This window comes from Oxyura jamaicensis, chromosome Z, assembly GCF_011077185.1.
Source record: "Oxyura jamaicensis isolate SHBP4307 breed ruddy duck chromosome Z, BPBGC_Ojam_1.0, whole genome shotgun sequence".
Taxonomy (NCBI): Eukaryota; Metazoa; Chordata; class Aves; order Anseriformes; family Anatidae; genus Oxyura; species Oxyura jamaicensis.
In genome coordinates this window covers 38,752,474-38,777,780 of record NC_048926.1, presented here as the reverse complement: position 1 = coordinate 38,777,780, position 25,307 = coordinate 38,752,474, and the positions used below count along the sequence as shown (strand labels likewise).

Below are 25,307 nucleotides of genomic sequence, written 5' to 3'. Positions count from 1 at the left end.
TACTAAATTACACTGTCAGAAGAAAGAGACAGCCACCTGTCCTGGTTTCAGTTAGGACAGAGTTATTTTTCCTCCTAGTAGCTGGTAGGGTGCTATGTTTTGGATTAGGATGAGAAGAGTGCTGATAGCATGCTGATGTTGCAGAACAATGCTTACACTTAGCCAAGGACTTTTCAGCTCCTCGCTCTGTCCTGCCAGCGGGCAGGCTGGGGGTGCAGCAAAAGCTAGGAGGGGACAGACCCAGGACAGCTGACCCAAACTGGTCAAGGGGGTATTCCATACCATCTGACATCATGCTAAACAATATATAGGGGTGGCTAGCCGGGGTGGGGGGCCAGCTGCTCAGGGTTGGGCTGGCCATCAGTCAGCGGGTGGTGAGCAATTGCATTGTGCATCACTTGTTTTGTACACACTATTAATTATTATTATTATTATTATTTTTCCTATCTTAATAAACTGTCTTTATCTCAACCCACAGGCTTCACTTTTCCATTTCTCTCCCCCAACCCAGAGAGGAAGAGCGAATGGCTGTGTGGTGTTTAGCTTCTGGCCAGGTTAAACCACACCACCACCAAAATCAGGAAATATGATCTATTGTCCACCTGTTTTTGGAGGTACATTGGGTACAGGGAATTATAGTTACTGTCTGCTGGGAATATATATGTACTATTTCTTATATGTCCTGGTTTTGGATCCTTTTATTTTCCCACTATTTTAATGGTGAAGGTTTCTGAGAATAAACTCTTGCTCTCAATGTACACTGACTGTTGACATGAGACAATGATATTTATCTTTGGAGTGCACATCCAAGAAGTTAAAAGACCAGTTGGCAGTTCTTCCATGTAGCATGCATAAAAACAGAAAGTACTATGCATACAGACAGTACTGTACTGCAGACAGTACAAAGTTAGAGAGTGCCTACATTGAGAAATCTTAAATCATATCAATCTTTGTTCTCGAGACTGAAGGTTAGGAAAAATTATCAGTGACCTTCCTTTTAATGATTAAACTGATACATATCCTTCTGATATATAACTGATCCATACACTTCTAAGACCACTCAAATAATTATCTGTATCATTCAAATACCCCAAACCCATCACCTCACCTATATGTGTGCAGGACTAGGAATGAGAATTCTGAAGTAACTTCCTACGATCATGTTATTAAAGTTAAAGAGAACAGAGCACAGCTTTTTTCACTTTTTGCATTTTTTTAAAAGTTAAACTTAAAAAGAAGCAAACAACAACAAAAGTTATTAAAATGTTTCCTTTTTAAAGGACAAGCCTTAAAATAGCATTGGTATATAGAAACCATTGCATCTCATCGAGTGCCTTTGTTTGAAGGGCTTTCCTGCAATACAAACATTGTTTAAATATGTTTAAAGTTAATAATAACCAACAAATCATTAAACATACTTTGTTTAACAAACCAGCAGCCAAAAGAAAGAAAAAAGTTAAAATAGTTACATAGAACAAGTTAGACATTAAATCATTACTGGGAATCAGAGGGGCACAGTTCCTGCTTATATTTTCTTGCATTCATTATAATACCTCAGTAGAGCCTGTGAAGGCCACTTTATCTATATCCATGTGGTGAGAAATAGCAGCTCCAGCAGTAGGTCCAAAGCCTGGCACAATGTTCACAACTCCAGGTGGAAATCCTGCCTAAATTGGAAGAGAAAACACCATAAAATTAGAGATGTAATGATGACTAGAAGAACATGTCTCATATAGTCTTATATCCCTTTTCATTTCTCCAGCCACTTTTTAAGAGTAATACAGTTATTCTCAGCCTTACAGCCCCAGACATGTACATTTCTCACGATTTATGAACCCCAACAGATTTTTGTTATGTAATTGAGCTGTCTAATAAAAGTAAACCAAAACAAACAAACAAACAAACAAACAAAAAACACAAAAAAAGAAAAAAAGAACACATTATTTTAGTTTTTAGTGCCACTGGCAAAAAGTACATTTTTATTTTTTTCTCTCCCACTAAGACATAAAGAAAAAGATGGGTTAATTTTTTGTCACCATCATTAAAGTTGTTTGAATCATTCTGTGTGCATTCTGTGATTTTTGCTCATTATCTCTCATATTAAATGGCATTTAATTAATGATCTGCTGACTTACAATAAAATTATTTTAATAAAAATGATGGAAATGATACTTTCAACTCAATGTTTTTACTTCTTTCTCTGGACAGAAAAGATAGAGAGTGTATAAAATGACAGCTAACAACACAGAAAATATATATTTTCTATATATTTTTCTCCACTCTATAAAGTAGAGAGTGGATAAAATGACAGCTAACAACACAGAAAGAGAAGATCATTTACCAAGCATGAAAAAGTTGGCTACTGAAGACATATAAAGTTCCATTATCTGGCAAACTTTACAGTTAAAGAAAATTGAAACTTTTGTGTCAAATCAAACCTCTATTTTCCTACAAATTCTATATCTTGCAATTTTCTTAGTATTGTGTTTCACACATAATCTGTAGAGAAAATCTTTCTATGAGACTAATTCACACCAAATTTCATGTCTGTCTTAAAAGTTATTCTCTGTGTATTAGAGAAGAAATTTTGTGAGAACTATTAAGAAGGATAGGAAGGATTACCAAGAATGTCAATATTTCTTTTTTAGATGTGTATACTTGGGAATAATTTAGATTTTAAATCATTAGATAGTTTCACAAGAATTCTAAAGTAAGTGCTGAACTGGTCACAGAGGTTTTGATCACCAACAGGGAGTAAAGTTCCAAATTTACGTGGGTAATCCAGATATAAACTAAAACTCAGCTATGTTTGGTTGAATAGTTCTTTAGGGACATGATGATATAAATTTGTCTTTTATTAAAACCCTACTATATCTACCAGATAATACATTAAAGACATTTAACAATGGCATACCTAAACTTCTCATCCAGATGAACACTAAATGGGTAAAATGTGTATACTTTACTAAAAATGTTCTAGTGTTCTACCAGTCATTACCAGTAACAGTTCTAAAATGTCATGGAAAAGTGATCTATGATCACATTCCTACTTTAGAGCTCTCCTTTCAAGTAATCAGAAATAATAGAAAAGATACCTGCTTTTTTATCTCCTTGACCCAATATTATCTAATAGCATTTCCTATATAATAAAATAACAATAGGATTTAGTTTCTTCTTAATACTCATTTAATTTGCTTGAAATAGCACTGAAGACTCTGTGCTCTGCTGAATCATTGTTTTGAACCAGAATAATAAAAAGTGCCAAGTCATTGTCATTAGCACTGTACAAGATTACTGAGCTGACAGTTATTGACATCTGTGCCAACTCTTCAAACATGTTAGATTACATTTGTTGATCTTATTGGGAAGTGAGATAGCTAAACTGTTTAAGTGTTCTTCTTTGGGTGTTTGCTGGGCTGGGCACAATAGTCAATGTAACTTTGGAACCACTGGATAAACTATGACACTCCTTACATTCAAGAGCACAACGTGTTCCCAGTTTATGTGTGAAGAAAGTTTCTAAGTTTGGCAGCAGTCAAGCAACGCAGATTTAGATCTTTCTGTTAATTATAAACCCAGCTGGGTGAAAAGTATGTTCAGTTAAAAAAATGATAATAATAATTATCTGATAATAATTAGCTGTACAAACAGGTTATTTTCTGTGATAACTATGCTAATAAAGCCATTGCCACCCACTTCTAAATACCCTGCTCCTGACTTATTGTTTACTTTTAACTTTGAAAGGTACTTGTGCAAATATGTTTACCAAGGAATGGAGTTTACTAAATTGCTATTGTGAGGGTCTTTTCTGTTTGTTTATTTTGTATTGTTTTGTTTTGTTTACTCTCTGTGTGTGGATAAAGCTGAAAGATATGTATGATTCTGCCCTGGATTTGCTTCACTGGTTTACAGTAGGGTAAATTCCATAGTACAAGGCTAGACATGCAATGAGAAGTACTTGCAGAGGACAGCCTAGCTTATGTTACTTCTGTGGCATTTCAGCTGCAGTATTCTCTTACATTTCAAAGAAGGGAAAAAAAAAAAAAAAACTGTGCTGTTACTGACTTACCTCTTTAATTAAGGATCCCATGTAAAGGGCAGTCAATGGTGTTTGTTCTGCTGGTTTGACAACCACCGTGTTTCCACAACAAAGGGCAGGGGCGATCTTCCAGATAAACATAACCAATGGGAAGTTCCACTGAAAGACAGATGAGAAGGTGTATCCTATTACTAATACATAACCAAAATGCCTTTGCTTTTTTCCATGATAATGGCACCCAACTGTGTGGATGAACTCTTTGTTGAACTCCTTTCAAAGTAAAGGTATTTCGAAAAAGCATCTGGCAAGCCACACTATACAAAATGACTGGTTTTGGTATATGTGATTCCATGAGATCCAAGGTGTTAGTTAAAAACTGAAGAGACCAGAAGGGTACTCCTATAAGAAAGACTGACACCAAATTGCTGAATTAGTGGTAAAGCTGGGAGTTTTGCTATCTTATTTCTCAAATGATCATGTTCACCAGCGATTCAGTTTTCTAAGGCAATAAGGTGTAACACTGCTGCTGTTCTCTTCCACTGTGGTTTCAACTCTCTGTTTTCTGTTGTGTTTAGTCCAACCAAACTGCAGAGAAGCTGACTCCTTTGGACTCAGCAGTGTAAGGGACAATGTAGTTGGGGAAAAATGGGCTGCCTCTTTAAGAATAATTCTAACAGTTTAGGAAACATTAAGCCTTTGGACCTCAGCACAAAAGATTCACGAGAAAGAGGAAAATGAAGTTAACAGTTACCTAGTACGTCAGAAAAGCTTGGAGTATACATATAACTGTTCTTATTTAACTCATATAACTCATTTAAACAACACCCTACCCTCAGAAATAACCGAAGAACAAATAACCCAAATTAAAGGATTACATGGCTTTCTGATCTTCCTTACTGAAGCAGAATTGGAAGTGGAAGGGAAATGCTGAGCTAGCAAAAGTGTTCTACAGCATTCACATAATCCTTAAATTTTGGTTTATGTAAAGACCTCGAACTGTGGCTTTAAATTTCAATGGGGAGAAAACAGAGTTATACTTAGAAATCCTTGAACATTTTGTATGGAAAGCCAGCATTTGTACAAATTGTCCACCACAGAAGAGTGTCTAGTTCTTTACCATATCTTAACTCTGTGCTTCATTTGAAATATCTTGTGCTGGACTTACAAAAGAAACTAGATCAATAGATTCCCAAGCTGTACTAGAAGCTAGGTCCATAAACTGTGTTCCAGAGATGTTCTCTAAATGTAGTGGTCTAAAGATACAGAAAATCTCCAAGATCAGCTGAAAGATGTCAGGAACAAGAGTAGGGCCCACATATCAGAACAAACCTGATAGACAAGCTGACACTTTTAGAATCTGGCAAGCTGTTGAGCAGGTCAAGTCAGGCTGCCAAACTTACTATGTGGAAAAAGGCATGTGGATTAGGTGTGTCTAGCTCATATAACCATTTTCACAGCTAACTGTTGCAAGCATGTTGTTCTCACAAAAGTGTTTGAGAGTTCATTTCCTCAGTGTTTTGGATGCCCAGACTCAGGCTGGCCTTTTGAAACTTCATTTAGAATAAGCAATTTCAGAATTGGGAATTTTGACACTGACCAGGAACTTGGGAACGTGGCTCAGTAGAATTGTGCCAATCAAATATGTTATTTATATTGCTTGTACCATCAACAAGGTAAATGATTCTCAGCCATAACTAGAGATTGCTGTTGTCCTGATATTATATAGAACAGAATAGATATTCCAGGTACCAAATGGTTTATTGGTTATAGGATTATATTACCCTCTCTAACTACTTTATTTCCAATTCTTGTGGTGCCAACAGAATGCAGTTTTATCTTTCAAACTAATTCATCAGCCAATCTTTTGTGTTTTATTTGCCCTGCACACACAGGGAGAAGACAGACAAGGCTGGACTAGAATACTTGTTCAAAATGTCATGATTTGATGAAAGATTTTGATGAATACTTAAGATAGTCTTTAATTTTAGAAACAGAAAGTTTCTGACTGGTAATGTTTCACTACTCTGTTTGCAGAGAAGACATTTCAAAAGCATGCCCATTTACAACAAGAACATTTAAGTGTTATATAAATGGCTTCAACTTACAGGAATAATTTGGCCGCACACACCAATGGGCTCATGTCTTGTGAATGTGAAAAAGTTCCCATCTAGAGGAAGAAGAAATAAATTAGACATTCAGGAAAAACAGTTATGAGAAACAGTTAAATCAGAAAGAAGATAAAGTTGGATACCAAACTTAGCTACATACAATTTTACTTAAGATATTTTCAAAATCTTAACTGTGCAAGAACAACTATGAAGTACATCTGGATTCAATCTCTACTTTCTTCATAGCTTCAAGGTTTGACTCTGCCAGTATGACTGAGTTTTCGTAGTGAAAACCCTGCTTTTCAATGTACAGCATACCAAAGAACATTCTTCATTTCTTTTTTCTCTTATCACTTTTTTTTTTTTTTTTTTTTTTTTTAAAGTTCTTCTCTAAAAGCTACTTGCAATCCTAGGTACATATCAGACATTTTTTTAATATTAGGTGATAGCTTAAATCAAATCCATTAAGTATAAAATTCTCTTTGATTCAAGTAAACATGTGTTCCGTTAAGCCTAGCATAGGGATCTACGTCATGCAAAAAGTTGGAAGTATTTATCACTCCAGTATTCCTTAATTCCTTCTTTATTACCATTCTTTTCTTCTGAGAGAAGACAGCCAGCAACAATGTTTTCTTAGAGCTGCTTAATGGCAGAGGGAACAGAATAAATTTCAGGAAAACAAAGAAAAGTTTCCTCATTCCTCTCTTTAGTACTCTTCCTAATAAGCTATCCAATAACTGAAAGAAATACTATTGTTTCTGCTAATCTTAGCTTTAGTAAGCTACTACCTGGATTTCAGTATTGTACCCTTGCATAAACGATACCTTGCTATGCAAAAATAACCTATGAGTCTTACTAGAGGTACATATAAGCTAAAAGCTTTCTTGTCAGTAAAATGTATTAGTGGTGCATAAAAAAGATAAGCTATATTAAGAACTGTCTGAAATATTTTCCATTTAAGATGTTTTTGGTGCTGTGAAGCTTCTAGAAAAAGGTAGTTTTACACAGGTCACATAGTTTCAATTATGTACGTTTGTTATCTCAAAGCTACTCACCCATTGGAACAGTCCGACCATGGATTTTATCAGCCCAGCCTGCACTGTAGCGTAATGTTTTAATACAGGCACCTAAATCCATTAGGTAGGCAGTAGAAAAGAGTTTCCCACCATCAATAGCTTCCATTGTCTGCAAACAGCAATTACGAAGTTAATATGAACTATTGATTAGCCTTCTCATATCTGTACTTCATCAGTTAGTATTTGGTTGTTCAGTTCAGAGTACTAGCACTTAATACCCCTTCTAGGGGATTAATTCCCCTCTAAAGACTACTTAGCACTTGAAAAACCTAAGGTGTGAATTTGCAAATGAGAATTTGCATGATGGTTTATTTTCAGTGGCCTATCCAGATAACAAGACTACCATACATTTGAAATGGTAACCTGTCCTGAAGAAAAGAATAATATGAATCAGTTGAATAATATGAAAAAGAATAATTTGAATCAGTTAAGAGTTCACTGTTTAAACTGAACATTATACAAGTTGTATATGTACAGCTAGGGGACTGTGGGTTAATTGTTGCAAATAAATTGAGTGGCCTCCTTTGGCTTATTGACATTCAAGGAAGGCAGTAGTTTTCTGCTGATAACTGTCACACTAACTTGGGATCCTCTACTTACTCTCTACCAAGAGAGATCTTTCTATGTGCTTAATGAATAATTGGCATCTTATATGAGCAAGAAGAGTATGGAATGTAATTCTAAAATAAACCCCAAATCTCCACGCGTGCAAAGGAAAGATCTGAGACATCAGGAACTATTAAGAGAGAGAAATTAATTGTATAATTCCAGCCAAATCTAGGGAGTGTGGTTTGGAATAATGCCATTTTAATACTCCTAACTACTGGGACATTTAGCTAAAGACTATGTGAAGTTCTTAGATAATGTCAACATCTTCTTAATACTGCTAGATTTTTTTCTCAAGTTTTTCATCACAGAGACACTGTGGACCTTCAGTTTTTTGAACAATATTGTAGGTATGCTTAGTAGTAAAAACCTTATGTATAGTTTCAAGATCTAGTCAGATTTTAGAGATATTATTTTATTTTCTAAATTTGTTCTTTTGCATGTCCTAAATTCCTTAATGTTCATAATGATTCTATTGACTAATTGTGAAAGTACAATGTTTCACCAAAAACCTGCCTCTAAAGTCCAAAATTTTAGTTAAATTGATGCACTGCAGATATCAAATTTGAGAGAACACAAGAATAAATGGAGAAGTTATCCCTGCTTATTCAGCTCACTGTTTTTACTTACTATTCTGGAGTATACCTGTATACCTATAGAACTGTTCAGCCTCTGGACTTCATGAGAAACATAATTGTATAAAACAGTGAAATGGAATAATTTAGATCCTGAATAGATGCAAAAACACATTAAAACATACTTGAAATGAGCTAAGGCATCTATTTTGACCTCTATTAGTTATAATGCTATTAGTAGCTGTAGCATTGGCTCTGCTGTTCTTAGGATAAGCTATGACAAAGTCTGTATTCATTTTGATGAAGTCTGGAAAGCACTTTTTTCAAACACACCTTATCTAAAAGGGAAAAGTAGGCAATAATTTGAGGAAGATGTGGGAAATAAAAACAAAGTCAGCAAAATAGAAACTTGAGAAGGATCTCAGAGAAAAAGAGTATTTTAATATTACGAAAATGGCTAGTGGGAACAAAATTTAAATGTTTCATCTTTCTTATGGAAAAAAAAAAAAAAGAAAAAAGAAAAAAGAAATTTTGCATATGTAATACCTTAGGTGGTACAACAAAGAGGCAAATGCTAATTAGTCCAGTATTTAACTGAAAAGTGGACATATATTTCCTATTAAAAAATGTAACTCTTAAAATTTAGCCTCTCTCAACTCCAATAAATCTAGCATTGTCATTAGCCACTGAAGATTTATCCTGAAAAACTAGGTGATTGTTATTCCATATCAAGGTGACAGGATTAGTTCAGTTGTTCAGAGAATCAACTTTCTTGAAAAAAAAGTGTAAATCTGACAGTTGTAATCTTTGGAGCTTGAGGACACAAACTCAGTTTCTTTGAATTTTTCATTTGTCTTAAAAATGTCTGTTTGGACATGCACAAGTGCTTTTGTATACTAAAGCAATAAAGAAAATAGAATGGGAAATAGACATTTATTTGCAGATTTTGCATATTTTGGAGGTTTAAATTTTATTGACTTATTATTAGTATGTTTTGTAGCTAATGGCTAAATACTTCTAACTCTGATTAAATCAGTCTGAGTGATGATCCTGAATGCTAGATGCTCTTGATTCTCTCTCACATATTGGCATATATATTGGCATATACCTGGCACAAAACCAGTGTTCATCTTCAGGAGAGCACAAAGAATTAACTTACCTAAACATTCATCCCAGAAGGCATGTGAAATAGGAAAGAGATCATAACTGTAGTATCAAACATGGAATAGGTAGAGTATTGTACTTCACCAAATAACCGGAATGTTTAGTCTTTGAATGTTCTTCCCTGGATTACTGCAGTTAGATGGTGGTTCTACATCTTATGTGTCCACAGTTGAGCAGTAACATGGCCAACAAACAATAGTTAATAAAGACAGGAAATGATTCCCTGCCACCTATGTTCCTGGGTTAAGGTGTTTTTGTTTGTTTGTTTGCTTTTTTTTAACACATAGCCATTTGCAAGATAGAGTTAGTGAAAACAAAATGTATAACACTGAAATTCAACATTTCTTCCCATGCTCACTTGTATTATCTGTAAGCTCTGAGCCAGGCTTTGAGGTAAGGCCTTGACTCAGGTTTAGGCAAGCATTAAGCATGGGTTCTATATCAATGTATCCTTGTGATTCAACAACTGAAATTGCATGAATTGTAGGCAGCTTTAATATCATCTTAAATTTAATAAAATACTCAACTCAAGTACTTTGTGGATTTAGGGTGTCTGTAGACCAGAATATAAAACAGTTTAATGTGGAATAGAGAGGGAAAAATGAATACTGAAACAGCCTCATTTTCCACGGTTTTAGTGCATTAGTCTTGCTTATATCAGTCTTTAAAAATCAGAACACAGATATTCCCCCCAACCTTTTTTTTTTTTTTTTTTTTTTTTTTTTTTCCCACATATTATACTCACAGCTAAAATCAATCTATCTCTTTCAACTAAATCAGCTAGTTTATTCAAGAGCCTTCCTCGCTCTGAAGCATCCATTGTACGCCAGGGTGATCCAAGCTCAAAAGCTCTTCTAGCTGCTTTAACAGCCTTGTCTACATCTGCCTGTGGGAGAAAAAATAAAATTATTAAGTAATAGATTCTGTCATCCAGGCTTGTTAGCTGCTAAACATGAAAAGTTTTTTGCAATCCCAGTCTAATCAGACTTCGTACAGTAATTTCAGATATATATGTCATTTTCTTTCAAACACTTTTCCTATTATTTCAGCAACGTGAAGTTGTATGAGAAGCAGATGGGTTTTCAAAGCTCATGAAATAAAAAATAAAATAAAATAAAATAAAATAAAAACATATTAAGGAAATCCAGTTCTAAAAAAGTCTCTCTTTTAGTGTCTGTATCTGGGGATGAATACACAAATTACAAATTTGCATTTGCATTTAAAATAATATTAATGATTGAATAATTGACTATATTCAAAATGCTAAGCTTAAGTACTTTAAAGTTTAGGCATTGGCATTTGTCAGCCCATTAATGTTTTTTTTTTTTTTTTTTTTATGACATAATGTGTTATTTACCACATGGCTTTTGAAGTAGTAAGAAAATATACAATGAATTACATGAAACTCTTTTGTGTGCAAAGTTGTTCCAGGTAAAATGATTTAAAAATCCCTTGAGAAATGGTTTTCAAAACCTGTGTTTTTTTTTAATATTTCATTAATCTTGTTAAAGATTCTGAAAGAAATATAAGAACAAAAAGGAGGTTTATTGCAGTCTTTTGTTAAAAATTAAAAACAATGATTTTTGAAAAAGAGAAATACATATATGAAATATATTTTCTTAAGCAATTTGCATACCTTTTCTTTCTCTCTCTCTCTCTCTCTTTCTTTCTTTTTCTTTCTTTCTTTTTTTTTTTTTTTTCTTTTTCTTTTTCTTTTTCCTTTCTGATTGCTAGAATGTCATCCATGATGTAAATCACTATGAGGTTAACTAAGTGAGCAAAGCTGACTGCAGGTCAATGTGCAAGTTAAGTGAGTGCTGAATATGGACCAGATCTAGAATCTTTAACTGATGTCTAAATAATTCTCCTTTAAAATGGAAGAAATAAAACCAAAGCCACAAACCAAAGCCTAGTATAGATCTGCTGGACAAGAGACTCATAAAATTTCCTAGGATGAAGTCTGGAAAAATGATAGTTGGGAAGGATCTTTACAACCTGCACAATCATTATGGTACTGGCCCATTGTCTACATCAGGTAGTTGAAATCTATCAGATTAAAAAGGATTGTTTTTTCTTCAGAAACTGACAAAATGTTGTGTCACTTATCTGTGACACAGAAATATACATTCAGTGAATATTTAATTCATTTTCTTTTTCTTATCTCTTGTTATCATAAAAATTCTATAGTTTTGCAATACAACTTAGAAGGTATGCCTTGGCCTACACCAGTAAAGAATGGGAAAAATCATGAGCTGCACTTGTGTGAAAGATGTAAATTAAAATTAAAAACAGTACCAGGTGTTTGTTAGTGCAGAAATAATTAAAACCAAGAAAAGAATATTTAAAGATAATTATGGGCTGTGAATAACAAGTAAGGGGAAAAAAAAAAAAAAGATATTCTTTAAATATATGAAATTTAAGTTGGGAACATAAATCTATAACAAGAGAATAAAGATGGTTTGATATATACAGAGCTAGTTTTTTATTTATTTATTTATTTTAATAATTAATATATCATTAATATACATTTACTGACCACTTGTTGAGCTGCTTTATTATTACTAGGGACCTTTAAGATTAGTGAGTCTGGAAAAAAAACCTTTTTATTTTATTTTATTTTTTTATATATATATCTACTACAAGGCAGTGTACAAACAAATCAATTTCCTAAAATCTCTTGGATTATTATTTAAAGAGTAGGATCTAGAATATCAGGTTCGCAGCGACCATGTAATTTATTAGATTTGCACAGTTCATTTTGCAATTTAGTTTATAGTCATTGTCTTTACACAGTAGTTAGAAAAATTATTGGAGAGAAAGCAAACCTATGTGTCAAACAACATCATCTTTCTATTTAATGCGTTGCTATATTGCTTGTAAAAAATGAAAACTAGAAAAATTCTGAATGTTAAACGAACAGTTAGTTGCAGGTCATGAGCAATTTAATTGGAGAATGACCTTGAGACAGGTAACTGGGAGTGAATAAAAGCATGAAGAAGACATTTTAAGACAATCAGACATATGCAGTTATTAAAAACTAGATTCATGTAGATTTTTTCAATTATCTTAGTCAAAGAAAGAATTTAAAATGTGTCTTCGCTATAGCCTTCTTGTATGGTCACTATTGCTCATATACTAGACAGAGAGCTCTTGAGCCAAAGTTCGTCAAGACATTCAGGATGAAATTACCAAACAGAATAACTAAGCTTCGGTGAGCACAGGAAGCTGAATGAACTCTTTTCCTACACATTTCTCAAAAAACCTATTTAATTTCAAAGTGAATCTCTGTACAGTAAAGTCAAATAATTTAAAGAGAGTTTGCTAACTAATTTGGCAATAAATTGCTGGTGAACTTCCAGCACTAACAGAGTTTCATGAGTTTATTAATATCTTTCATGGTTAAAATGGTGTTCAACAGACGTTTTGCTGCTAAATTCAAAACAGGCCTCATACACAAATAATTCTAGTGATTAATATTTCTTGGCTGAAATGAACGTCAGATATCTTTTTGTGAGAAATATAAGAAAGTCTATTCTTCTATTCTATTCTATTCTATTCTATTCTATTCTATTCTATTCTATTCTATTCTATTCTATTCTATTCTATTCTATTCTATTATTTTTTTTCTTGCATTTGGGCATCTAAATTTGACTTTGAAAGGAAAAGACTAGAAAATGAAATAAATATTTATATGAACCAAAACATTAATTGCAAAAACAATTTTATTTTCAAACACAGCATTTTTTTTTAAATATTTATTTTTATTTTTATTTATTTATTTTTTTGTGTGTGTGCAACTGTCAACTTGAAATAGAACATTCACTTCTCATACTAATTTTCTCAGACTTTATCCAAATTTTTATTTGGTCATCAGTTTTAAAAGTGTTTAAGCAACATCGTCTGTCCTATTTAATCAAGTAATTCCCTTACGTGATAACAAATATTTAAACTCTATGGTCAAACTAAGTAAATCCTTTTTGATCTGAAAATACTTACTATGATAAAAACAAACAATCTGCTTATTTGAGGACATAGCTTTTCATTATATATCTGCTTAAATGCCATTTTCCAGTATTTTTTTAATAGTAAAAAAAATATCTCATACACGTAAAAAAAGTTTTTTTTTTTTTATTTTTTTTTTTTTTTTTAGTGTTAACAGTGTTTTTATTTCTTTGCTTAAAATCACCTTAACATCCAGTACAGAAAAATGCTTTGTTGGGATTAATGTTTGTAGATGACCTAATGTTGGTAGATGACCTTCAGCTTCATAGTCCATTTTAGTACTATGCTTCAATATATTCTTCACAAAACTACATTTTCAAATTGACACTACTGAGAAGAAAAATTCACAGCTAAAAATACTGATGGCAATGAACATTTTAGCAGAGTCTTAATCAGAAATTGTTAGTATTTTTCCACTTTATAGCATCTATAATGTAAAAACTTACATAAATGTGTTATGAAAAGATTAGACCACTGTGTAAGGAAGAGCCAGGAAAACAAAACAAAACAAAACAAAACAAAATAATTATGAAAAATAATGACAAATCTTCTTCACCCAGAGGGTGGGGTTGGGACAGGCTCCCCAGGGCAGTGGTCACAGTACCAAGCCTGCTGGAGTTCGAGGAATGTTTGGACAACTCTCTCAGACACATGGCCTGGTTTTTGGGTGGTCCTATGCAGACCCTGGAGTTGTACTCAATGACCCTTGTGGGTCTCTTCCAACTCAGGATATCCTGTGATTCTATACTTCCATCCTCCTTTGTTCTGCTTCACTCTTAGGATATTATATTAATAATATAATGAGGAAAGTTTCTTTTTGCTGTGTTTGATCAGTGGCATCTAGTTTTGTTATTATTTTGTCATTATTATTATTATTATTATTATTATTATTTAATACTGTGGTACCCAAAACTGCACAGAGCTGCACCACCACAGAGCAGAGCAGGACAATCCCTTCCCAGCTAGCAGGGCCATCTCTTGTGCACTTCAAGGTATGTTTGGTTCTCTTGGCTGCCAGGGCACACTGCTGGCTTGTGTTCAACTTGCTGACAACCAGAACCCCCTTTCTGTGGGTCTACTCTCCAGTCTCTGAGCCCCCAGTCTGTATGTATAGCTAGAGTTACCTAGTCCCAAGTGCACAATCCAGCACTTGTTCTTGTTAAACATTGTATTCGTTAAACTTCATATCTTGTTAAACTTCGTATTCACTGGTGATTGTCCAGCTCTCTAATTTTTGAAGATCTGTCTACAACGTCTCTCTACAATCAAGAGAGTCAGCAGCTCCTCCCAGTTTAGCATCATTTGCAAACTTACTCAAAACAACTTCTAGTCCTGTGTCCAAGTAATTTGTGAAAATATTAAAGAGTTTACAAAAAATAAAAATAAATAAATATAAACTATAAAATATAAAAATAAAAAAAAAATTAAAAATAAGAAAACATTAAAAGTTTATATCAGCAGAGGTGGATGTTGATCTTCCTGCTTTAATGCAGAATTGAATTTAAAGCTAAAGTTAAAAGCAAGAAAACAAAACAAAACAAAACAAAACAAAACAAAACAACCCTCTACCTTGTCGCCTTCTTCAATCTCACAGATTTTCTCTTCATTTGCAGGGTTAAAGACTTCAAATTTTTTGCCACTTACTGAATTGTGCCATTCATTGTTTATAAATATCTGTAAAGGAAAAAACAGTGCATTAATATTAGTAACATAAAAAGCTGTTGCCTATCTTCTATGTTAAAGAAAAACACCAAGAGCTGTGTGATAAGTACCTGAATTCAAAGAAGAATAGTTACACAGTGCTACATTCCTATGAAGAGAAGAGTAATCATATATGCAGTTAACCAACTTTTAAAAATTATCTTCTTCTGGATAAAAGCCACTTTCTTTATCCACAGCATATTTACACTTTGTTCCATACTATGAAAATATATTTTTACACTGGAATCCTTCCTCTTTCAAACCAAAGTCTGTGATGTACAGTAGAGGTACAGTCTTAAATAGCCTACCTAAAACTACCTGTCTTTCCTGTTCTCATAGGACTGAGAAATATGGGGGGGCTTTCTGTTACATATCCCTTCAAAAATTAAAACAGTATTTAGGTTTTGTGTAAATAGTACATGCAGTTTATTGCAGAACACCATACCCTTTGGTTTTGCTTTGATTTCTCTTCACCTTCTCCGTCCAGAAAAGGCAATCCCACCAAAATTATCTAAAAACACTATTTTTCTTAAATGAAAGTAAAGACAAAAAAAGTTTTACTGTCAACTGAATGAAGAAAATAAAAAAAGATATAACCAATTAGAGTAAAAGGAAGCATGTGTACTTTATTTCCATGTTACAGAAGAAAAATATTCAGAGATCAGAGGGCTCTTATTTTTCATCAAAATCCTTTGACTTTGTGGATTGGTCCCTCACTGAATGTATTTTTAATTAGGATTTAAAAGCAGAAATTGAATACTCTTTAATCTTTTACATGAAATTTATTTTTTTTTCTTTAAACAAAGGTAGAAATAACAAATTAAGAGGAAATAATAGATTTATACACCAGAAGTATATTGTTAGAAACCACAGAGAAGTACTAGATTATATTTTGTGTTGATAGTACTCTTCACAGAAACACTCTCAAAAAAAAAAAAAAAATAGTAGTACATACTGGAAGAAAAGTTCTCTTTTGTATATAACAGTTGCCTTGTAAGAAGTTGAATTAATTTACCAATGAAATAGAAACACCCATTTCTTTATTTACTCTTTTCCTGCCTGTCCTAGTCTTACAAGTCTAGCATTCCAGATCAAACCACTACACATCAAAATGTTTACAATGGCCACACTAAAAAAGTTCAAGAGTTAACATACAGAAGAATTTGAACAGTGACTCATGGGCAGCATGTGACCATGGTCATATTCTAACATAGCTACACATATATCTAATACACCCCTATAGATCTTAGACAGTAATATGTGAAAAACTATGGCACTTCTGAACAGTGCTTTCAAAGTGAGTTCCCACTTCTCTTTTTGAAAATGCTTGCAGTACCTTGGTCTGAACATTTTTGCATCACAATTTATTTCACAGAGGTTACGCTATGGATGGCAGAAGGGGGGTTCTGGTCACATGACCATAATGTTTAATTCAGTACACGAATATGATCTTATAAACACATAACAAATGTTGCTGCTGACAATGTATATAACTTCAACATTTGCCAGTATTATAGTTTCTGGTAGTGTATATGGGGGGGTTCTTCTCCCTACCCTTCCTACCTGAATTTCTCTCTGCAAAACACTAGAAATTCAAGCCTATCTGGTTTTGTTTTTCAACATGTTCTGTAATTCCTCTTTTTGAAGGGTAAAGTTACTTGTATGATTTCAGGCTTCAGTAAGATGATCCTTCGGTAACAGTTTTAGTTGTCATTGCTTTATAATCTGCATGATTATCTTCTGTTTAAAATGATACTAATCGTTTGATGCCATTCATTATTTCTTCAACAATTTCTATCAGGATCCTGATTATCTCCAGTTTAATGGCTGCAGCCTCCTAATCATTTGTCACCCTCAAATTGGTGTCACTTCCCTGCCTCCTTTTAGTAGATAGTCATAAAATGCAACCACTCCTGTTAGTCTATTACCAAGTTTGTTTTTTTTTTTTTTTTTTTTTTTTTTTTTTACTGCAAGGGTTACTGCAGAAAATCAATATTACTTGTGTCCCGTCTGTTAGTCTTCCATCCTCCATTCTAATTCTGAGGTTCGCTGTTATGTCTCTGCACCGATGTTGCTCAACAGACACCAACACTTGATTTTCCACCAGGAAAAGCAGACCAGCATACTTTGCTCATGTAGAAGGTTTTCTCACGACTGTTAAGTGACATTGATTGGAAATGTCTAATAACATTAAAATAAGATACATTTGTGACTACAATTTAAATTAAATACTATTATATATTTCTATTTCAGTCTCTTCATAAACTACCAAACATATAGCTAGCTATTAAGAAGCATGTAAGAGGAACAATTGCACAACAGCTGGCCTGAATCAGATATAATCACAACAGCTTACCTAACAGTAGTGAAATTGATACCCAAAGTTCATTTAATAAATGGTAGGAACGGTGTCCCTACTCAAAGATTAAGCTTCTATACAGGCTGAAAAGCACAGTGTGTACCGAATTTGCTTTGTGTGGCTGGAACAAACATCATCACATCTTGATGGCACACATAGAATAACAGCTAAACAAGGCAAGATGGACATTGTTTTTTCCATAATTGAACTTTTACGATCCAAAGCCTTTTGCAATACAATACTGGCAATTCAAACCTAGAGACTTTTATATGGGAGTAACTAATTAGCAAATGCACCATCACAACCAAAAGAAAAATTAAATGTTTGAAATCCTTATAATGACATTAGTGTCAAACAAATATACTTTCTCCGGAGACAGCACAAAATCCCCACCATGTATACTGTGCTTTTACTATTAATTTTGTTATCTGTTTGGCATGCTTTTTCTTTCTCTTCCAAGATCTGGTGTCCTAATTTCAATCATCTTATGTATCTTTAAAAAAAATGCCTAAAGAATGTATCAGGAGTGAGCAGTTCTGCATTTCTCAATGTTTTTGGTTGCTGTTAATAAGACTGTTGATGCTATCTGTAGAAATTAGCTGGCTTTTCCATAAAAACATCGGAAATAAACCACTACAATTATTCCTGAAAACAAACAAACAAACAAAAACAATATTTTTTAATTATGTCATGAAAAATATGGCAACATATACAGTATTCTTAAAAGGTAAATGTTGCCTTGTAAAAGATCTATTTTATACCATTATAGAAATTTTATAGTATTTCTGAAATTTATTTTCTGTTCTGTTAAAGAAGATACCAAAGAATCACAGAATTACACAACTGTTGAGGCTGGAAGGAACTTCCGGAAGTCATCTGGTCCAAACCCTTGCTCAAGCAAGGACACCTATAGTGTCAGGCTGGGATGCTCAGGACCATGTCTAGATGGCATTTGAAGATCCCCAACGAGGCAGACTCTACAACCTCTCTGAACAACCTGTGCCAGTGCACAGTCACAGTCACAGTAAAGTGTTTCCTGATGTTTAGGAGGAACTTCTTGTATGCCAGTTTGTTCCCATTGCCTCTTGTCCTGAACCAATTCAGTAAGTGCTGGATGACGGGATAAAATGAGATACCAAAAAATGTTCCCTATTTAGCTGTAATTGTTGTCAAGTTTTATAACATTACTCAGCTGTGAAAATTTAAAGGACAAGCAGAGTGAAGGCTAGGGATCGCTGGGTGAAATTTGAGGTACTTATCTCCATTTGTAAATGAGAAATAGGTTCTGGGTCTGATCTCCAGGTGTGTTAGATCCATGCTACCCTACAGCCTGACATCTTTGAATCTGTGTGGATGAAATTGTCAATGGGAGTTAACTTTTTCTTTCTGTTTCTATAGGTCAGTCTTCAAAGAGAAAGGCAAACCTCATTGGAAAGATCTGAAATGTGTCACAGAGGATGAAGAGAGAAGGTAATGTTGCTACCAAGTGTGATATATATTGTTCTTTAAGGTGAACATGGCAATGTATGCAGTCCAATGTTATAAGCAACTGTCATCCTCTGTCTAACCCTCAAACCCTCCACCAAAGGAAGATGCATTCCCTTCTCACTGTCCACCAGTGTCACTTTGTAGCCAACATGCATTGGCCAGATCTCAACTGGGATCACCACACGGCTGACATGAGCAAGGTTCATAAAAGGTTCATAAAGCACCTAGGTTCATAAAGCACCTAGATGGTAACTTCTGGTGCAGGTGCTAAGGGAGCCAGCTAGGAAAGGTGCCCTCCTAGATCTGTTGCTGAAGAACAGAGAGAGTCTTGTGGGAGACGTGGCAATTGGCAGCCATCTCGGTCATAGTGACCATGAAGTGGTTGAATTTAGAATTTATGGTGACAGAAAGGAAAACTGCCACCAAAACTTCAGCCCTGGATATGGGGAGAGCAGACTTCAGCCTGCTCAGGGAACTAGTCAGCAAGGTCCCATGGGAAAATGTTTTTGAAGGCATTGGCGTCCATCAGTGCTGGTCAATCTTTAAGCACTGCCTCCTAAAAGCACAAGATCAGGCAATTCCAAAATATCAGAAGTCAGGCAGGTGGGGCAGCAGGCCGGCCTGGCTGACCAGGGATCTTCTACTGGAGCTTGGGCGAAAAAAGAAAGTGTGTATGACTGCTGGAAGGAAGGTCGGGCAACGAGGAAGGAATACAGGGATGCTGTTCGTGTTTGTAGGGAGAAAATTTGTGTGGCCAAAGCCCAATTAGAGTTGAAGCTGGCCATGCTTGTGGGAGACAATAAAAAAGTTTTTTGTTGTTGTTGTTGTTGTTTTTTTTTTTTTGATATGTGAACAGAAAAAGGAGAACCAAAGAAAACAGAGGTCCGCTGCTTGATGGGGAAGGTCAACTCACAGAAAATGACATAAGCAAAGCAGAGACATTTAATGCCTTCTTTGCCTTTGTCTTCAACGCTGATGATGGGCTTTGGGACCCAGGGTGCCCTGAGCTGGAGGACCATGACAGTGGGAATGACAAATTCCCAACTGACCCTGAACATGCATGGGATTTGCTGCTCCACCTGAATCCATACAAGTCCATGGGTCTTGATGGGATTCATCCCAGAGTGATTAAAGAGCTGTCTGACATCATCACAGGACCTCTCTCAATTATTTTTCAACAATCTTGGGAGTCTGGAGAGGTCCCGGTAGACTGGAAGCTGGCAAATGTTGTGCCAATTTTCAAGAAGGGTAAGAAAGAAGACCCTGGTAACTACAGGCCTGTCAGTCTCACATCAGTGCCTGGTAAAATTATGGAGAAGATGATTCTTGAGGCTATTGAAGTGCACCTGGGGGACAAATCAATCGCTGGTCCGAGCCAACATGGGTTCATGAGGGGTAGGTCCTGCCTAACAAATTTGATTTCCTTTTACGACAAGATCACCCATCTAGTCAGTCAAGGGAAACATAAACCAGCTGATGTGAACTTTTTGGACTTCAGCAAGGCTTTTGACACGGTTTCCCATAGGATCCTACTGGACAAAATGTCCAGCATACAACTAGACAAAAACATACGATGGGTGAGCAATTGGCTGTCAGGCAGGGCTCAAAGGGTTGTGGTAAATGGGGCCACATCAGGCTGGCAGAAGGTCACTAGTGGGGTCCCTCAAGGCTCCATTTTAGGGCCAGTCCTCTTCAATGTTTTTATAAATGATTTGGATATAGGACTATAAGGTATTTTGAGCAAATTTGCCGATAACACCAAACTTGGAGGAGTTGTGGACTGTGTTGAGGGTGGAAAGGCCTTGCAGAGAGATCTGGACATGTTGGAGAGCTGGGCAATCACCAACTGCATTAAGTTTAACAAAAGCAAGTGCCGGCTGCACCTGGGACGGGGCAACCCTGGCTATATGTACAGACTGGGCGACGAGACACTGGAGTGCAGCCCTGCAGAGAGTGATCTGTGTGTTGTGGTAGGCAGCGAGTTGAATATGAGCCAGAAGTGTGCCCTGGCAGCCAGAAGGGTCAACTATGTCCTGGGATGCATCAAGCATTGGGATGCATTGCTAGTTGGTTGAGGGAAGTGATTGTCCTGCTCTACTCTGCGATGGTGCGGCCTCACCTCGAATACTGTGTGCAGTTCTGGGCAGCACAGTACAAAAAGGACATAAAACTGTTGGAGAGTGTCCAGAGAAGGGCTACGAAGATGGTGATGGGCCTAGAGGGGACGACATGACTAGTGGCTGAGGTCACTGGGCCTGTTCGGCCTGGAGAAGAGGAGGCTGAGGGGGGACCTCATAGCAATCTACAACTTCCTCGCAATGGGGAGTGGAGAGGGAGGTGACCTGTTCTTCATAATCACCAGTGATAGGACCTGCAGGAACGTTGTTAAGCTGAGGCAGGAAAATTAAAACAAATGACAATTGATAAAGGGCAGGACAGAGAGAGGGTGACAACTGGAAGAATAATTTTTTTTGTTTGTTTGTTTTTGTTTTTTGGGAGCGTTTTTTTTTTTTTGGGGGGGGGAGTGTTTTTTTTTTTTTGGGAGCGTTTATTTATTTATATATTTGTTCGTTTTTTTTTGTTTATTGGCATACTACTGAAAATGTTTGCACTGACTCTCTGTGTAGTTATTAATAATAGGTTAATGGAAAAAAAATGATAAAAAGATTATCTCTAAATGTATGTGGTAACAATTTCCTATTAATATATTCCTGTGTGTTTTAGCTTGATTATATGTGGGCATCATATATAGACTGTCATTGTTATTTCCAGTCATCAGGGCAGATCAGGAAACTCCTGATATAACAAAAGCTCTAAGGGAAATTAAAATATTATTTCCTTAAAATGTCAGATATGCAATGAAACTGATCATAGGAGTATCCATGCAGAACTCTGTTATGAAAGGGCAAAGACAGCAGTTAAGTAGTTAATATGAAAAAAGCCATCTTTAGTAACTAGTTACATTGCCAAGAAAAGAGACAAAGTAAAAGGTAAATATTAACATAACACTGCTATGATGTTACAATATGCCAAATTCATATCTGTCTGTAAAAGGAATAATCATAAAACATACCATTTTTGGAAGTTTTGAAAGTATTTGTTTAAAAATTGCATTTATTGCACCAACCAATATCAACCATAATATTACTTTAGAATATCTTACTTATTAATGTTTCCAATACCATTCCCATTTAAAACATAACTTCATTACTTTAACTATATACACAACATTGTATCAGGACTGTATAAACCAAACTATCCAGATGTCTTTTTTTGAGCAAGACAGCAGTCTTATGCAGGTATGACAGAAAGAATAGAGAAAGAAAAAAGTCAAAACCCTCCATGTAAGAGACACATATATGTGTGTATACATTGCAAGCAGCTGCATTCAAATGTGCATGCAGACATGCAGACATACTCATTTAATTCTGTGGAGTTATGCTAAAAAAGAACAAACAAACAGGATAAGGCTCTCTAAATCCAGGGAACATGCACCATGCAACAGCAATCTCTGGTAAGTCCCTAGTCTTACTGAAAAAAAAAAAAAAAAAAAGAAACAAACAAACAAACAAAAAAACGCATTTGGGATCATTTTGAAATGTGTTACACAGTTTTGTCTGTCAAGCAGAACTCCTTCGGCAGCTTAGATTCTTTTTTCTCATTTCTCAGATGTGAATGCAAAAGACCTACTTTTATTTTGTACATACTGTGCATTGAGGATTGTGTCTGATGACTGAACATGGTCAATGAAGGTTAGGGCTGCAAATTTACTTTGCAAGGATTGATGTCTTTGAAGTGTTGTTGCAGTGATTTTTTAACTGTTGTTTCACTGGATTTTTTTTTTTTTTTTGAGGGAAGATAGTTTTTATTTCAATAAATTGAAGAACTAATGACTATCACAGTTTGCACCAGACCTGAAAATAAACATTTTTGTAGATGAGGAAGTATTACTCTATTAAAGCTCTGTATTTAAAAGAAGTCCAGTTAACAAGCTATTGCAAAGACCCTTTGATTGACTTTATTTCCTAGTATCAGGGTGAAATAAATCTTGATTCTCTGAAAGGATTGGTTTCAATTAAGAAAATCAGATACTAGTCTACTAGTTGTGGCAGAAGTTACCTGCAAGACTGTGGTATTTATTTGTTTAGACAGTTGATGTGACCATCCTAGTGATCTCAGCAGAAAGCAAGGAGACAAGACATATTCTTTGACTCTTTGACTTTTTTTTTTTTTTGTCAACCCAATGTTTTTTGTTTTGTTTTGTTTTGTTTTGTTTATTCATTTATTTTTCTTCAGTCCTTGAATATTTTGAAAGGATTGTTTTATATCATTTTATAAAGTTTATATCATTTTATAAAGTATCTTTTAGACAGATGATGCTATATTAGTGTCTGTGTTGCAGAAAGATTGAACTTGATTCAGAGCAGCTTCGTCTCAGGCAGACCATACCATAGCTCTGCTGAAATAGTCAGGATCTGTCTATAAACTTATTCTTCCTCAGGGAAGAATTTTTATGTAATTCACTATTACTACTATAAACTATAATCCATACTGCAGAGATATTATCAGGAAAAGTAGCAGAGCTATCTAAAATATGGACAATCCAAAACTGACCTAAGGGTAGCTTTATAAATGTGGAATGAAATGTTTAAGCTGTCTTTCTAGCTATCTTTAGATAAAAGAAACTCTTTCAAATTTATGCAGCTAAAAAAATAACTTTCTCCTACCACAAATGTGTTCCCAGATTGCCTATGATAGTGCCTTTTTTGACAATGCTCCTCAAATGAGTCCAGCTGCTTGTTTTACAGAGCTAAAAGTAATCACCCAATTTTGACAGCTGTTGAGGTGACTGCTCACAAGCACTCTAGGGCAGATAGTAAACCAGGAGGAGATGACATTGCTAGCATTTCTGGGAAACCAGGAATAGTGAAAAGCTTTGACTGAACTTTTGCATTATGGGGGCTGGAATTCAACATCACTAAAACACAGTGCTGAAAAATTGTTGCCGTGTGCTCACACCTGCTCTCATAGAATATAATGATCATTCAGATATTCTTGAATTTGATGCTATCAGTAAGTTTGCAGTCATACCAAGACTGAAGGAGATCTGTGACCCAAGAGCAGATTCATTTCAAGTGCTATATTCTCTGATTTAGTTGTCCCAAAGTATCTCATGGAGTCTGACTGTATTCTTTAAGCTGTACTGTTAAAATACATGAAATTATTTAAGGAACTACAGGAGACAGAAACTGTAAACTTGAAACAAGTACATCAATATGCAATACCTATGAAATCTTCCCGAATTGACCTCTCCCTCAGTGTTTTTCTACAAAAGAAACTGATAATGGGCTTACGTATTTCATATAAGATTTTTTTCCATTCAGAATTGTATGCTAAAAAATGTAAATATGAAGAAAATTTACGTAATGAATCAGAGAACATACCATGATGTTCATTATCTATTTGAACTTTGGGATGCATCAGTTAGTGGCTTTTTATTTACAAAGTCAGCTGAGCTTAAAAAGATTAGGTTTCTATAGCAGCTTTATAGCCAAAGACCTTTCCCCAGGTATCTTATTTATTTATTTTTAATATATTTTTATTCCTCATCTTTGTTTGTGAAAGTAGTGATTACAACATACATGATACTTCACTAAAATTTTTTTTCACTCAGGGTAGTTTACCCTTCTATATTTTCTGGTATTCCACACAGAGGCTAGTGAGATAATGTGTTGTCATTTTCTCCCCCTCATGTGATTTAACAACCTAATAATTAACTAACCTGAGTTTCTCTATTTAAAGGAACATCATCAGGCTTAGTATATTTGAAAGTATCATGACAAATCATTTGTTACACAATCATTGTGTAATTCCTCAGTGCTGACTAAGTAAAATATTTACTAGTACATTTGTAGCCACTCATTCTGTTCGTTGGAGTATCTTTAAAAGAGATTCAGATATGAAAGCAGTTCAAGATCACATTTTGTTCACACTTGTGGTTCAACAACCAAACCAATGTAATCATTGAAAATTAACCCGATTAAACTCTTGGAATTCAAATTCACAAAGGAGAGCTTTGTTTTATGCTACATGAGAAAGGCACAATTGGTAACGTATCTGTACCAACTTACAGATCTGTAGGTAGAATAGAATAGAATAGAATAGAATAGAATAGAATAGAATAGAATA

General features: G+C 34.9%; 1 protein-coding gene across 1 annotated transcript in view; it reads right to left on the bottom strand.

The window, feature by feature from the left end:
- The window catches only part of ALDH1A1 (aldehyde dehydrogenase 1 family member A1), a 39,518-nt gene that overhangs the window by 11,779 nt on the left and 2,432 nt on the right, over positions 1-25,307 (bottom strand). The window contains exons 2-7 of the mRNA XM_035310469.1: positions 15,140-15,244; positions 10,314-10,454; positions 7,203-7,332; positions 6,145-6,206; positions 4,070-4,198; positions 1,554-1,667 (exon numbers count right to left, since the gene is read on the bottom strand). Coding sequence (XP_035166360.1) covers positions 1,554-1,667; positions 4,070-4,198; positions 6,145-6,206; positions 7,203-7,332; positions 10,314-10,454; positions 15,140-15,244 — 681 coding nt within the window. The remainder of the gene's footprint in view (positions 1-1,553; positions 1,668-4,069; positions 4,199-6,144; positions 6,207-7,202; positions 7,333-10,313; positions 10,455-15,139; positions 15,245-25,307) is intronic.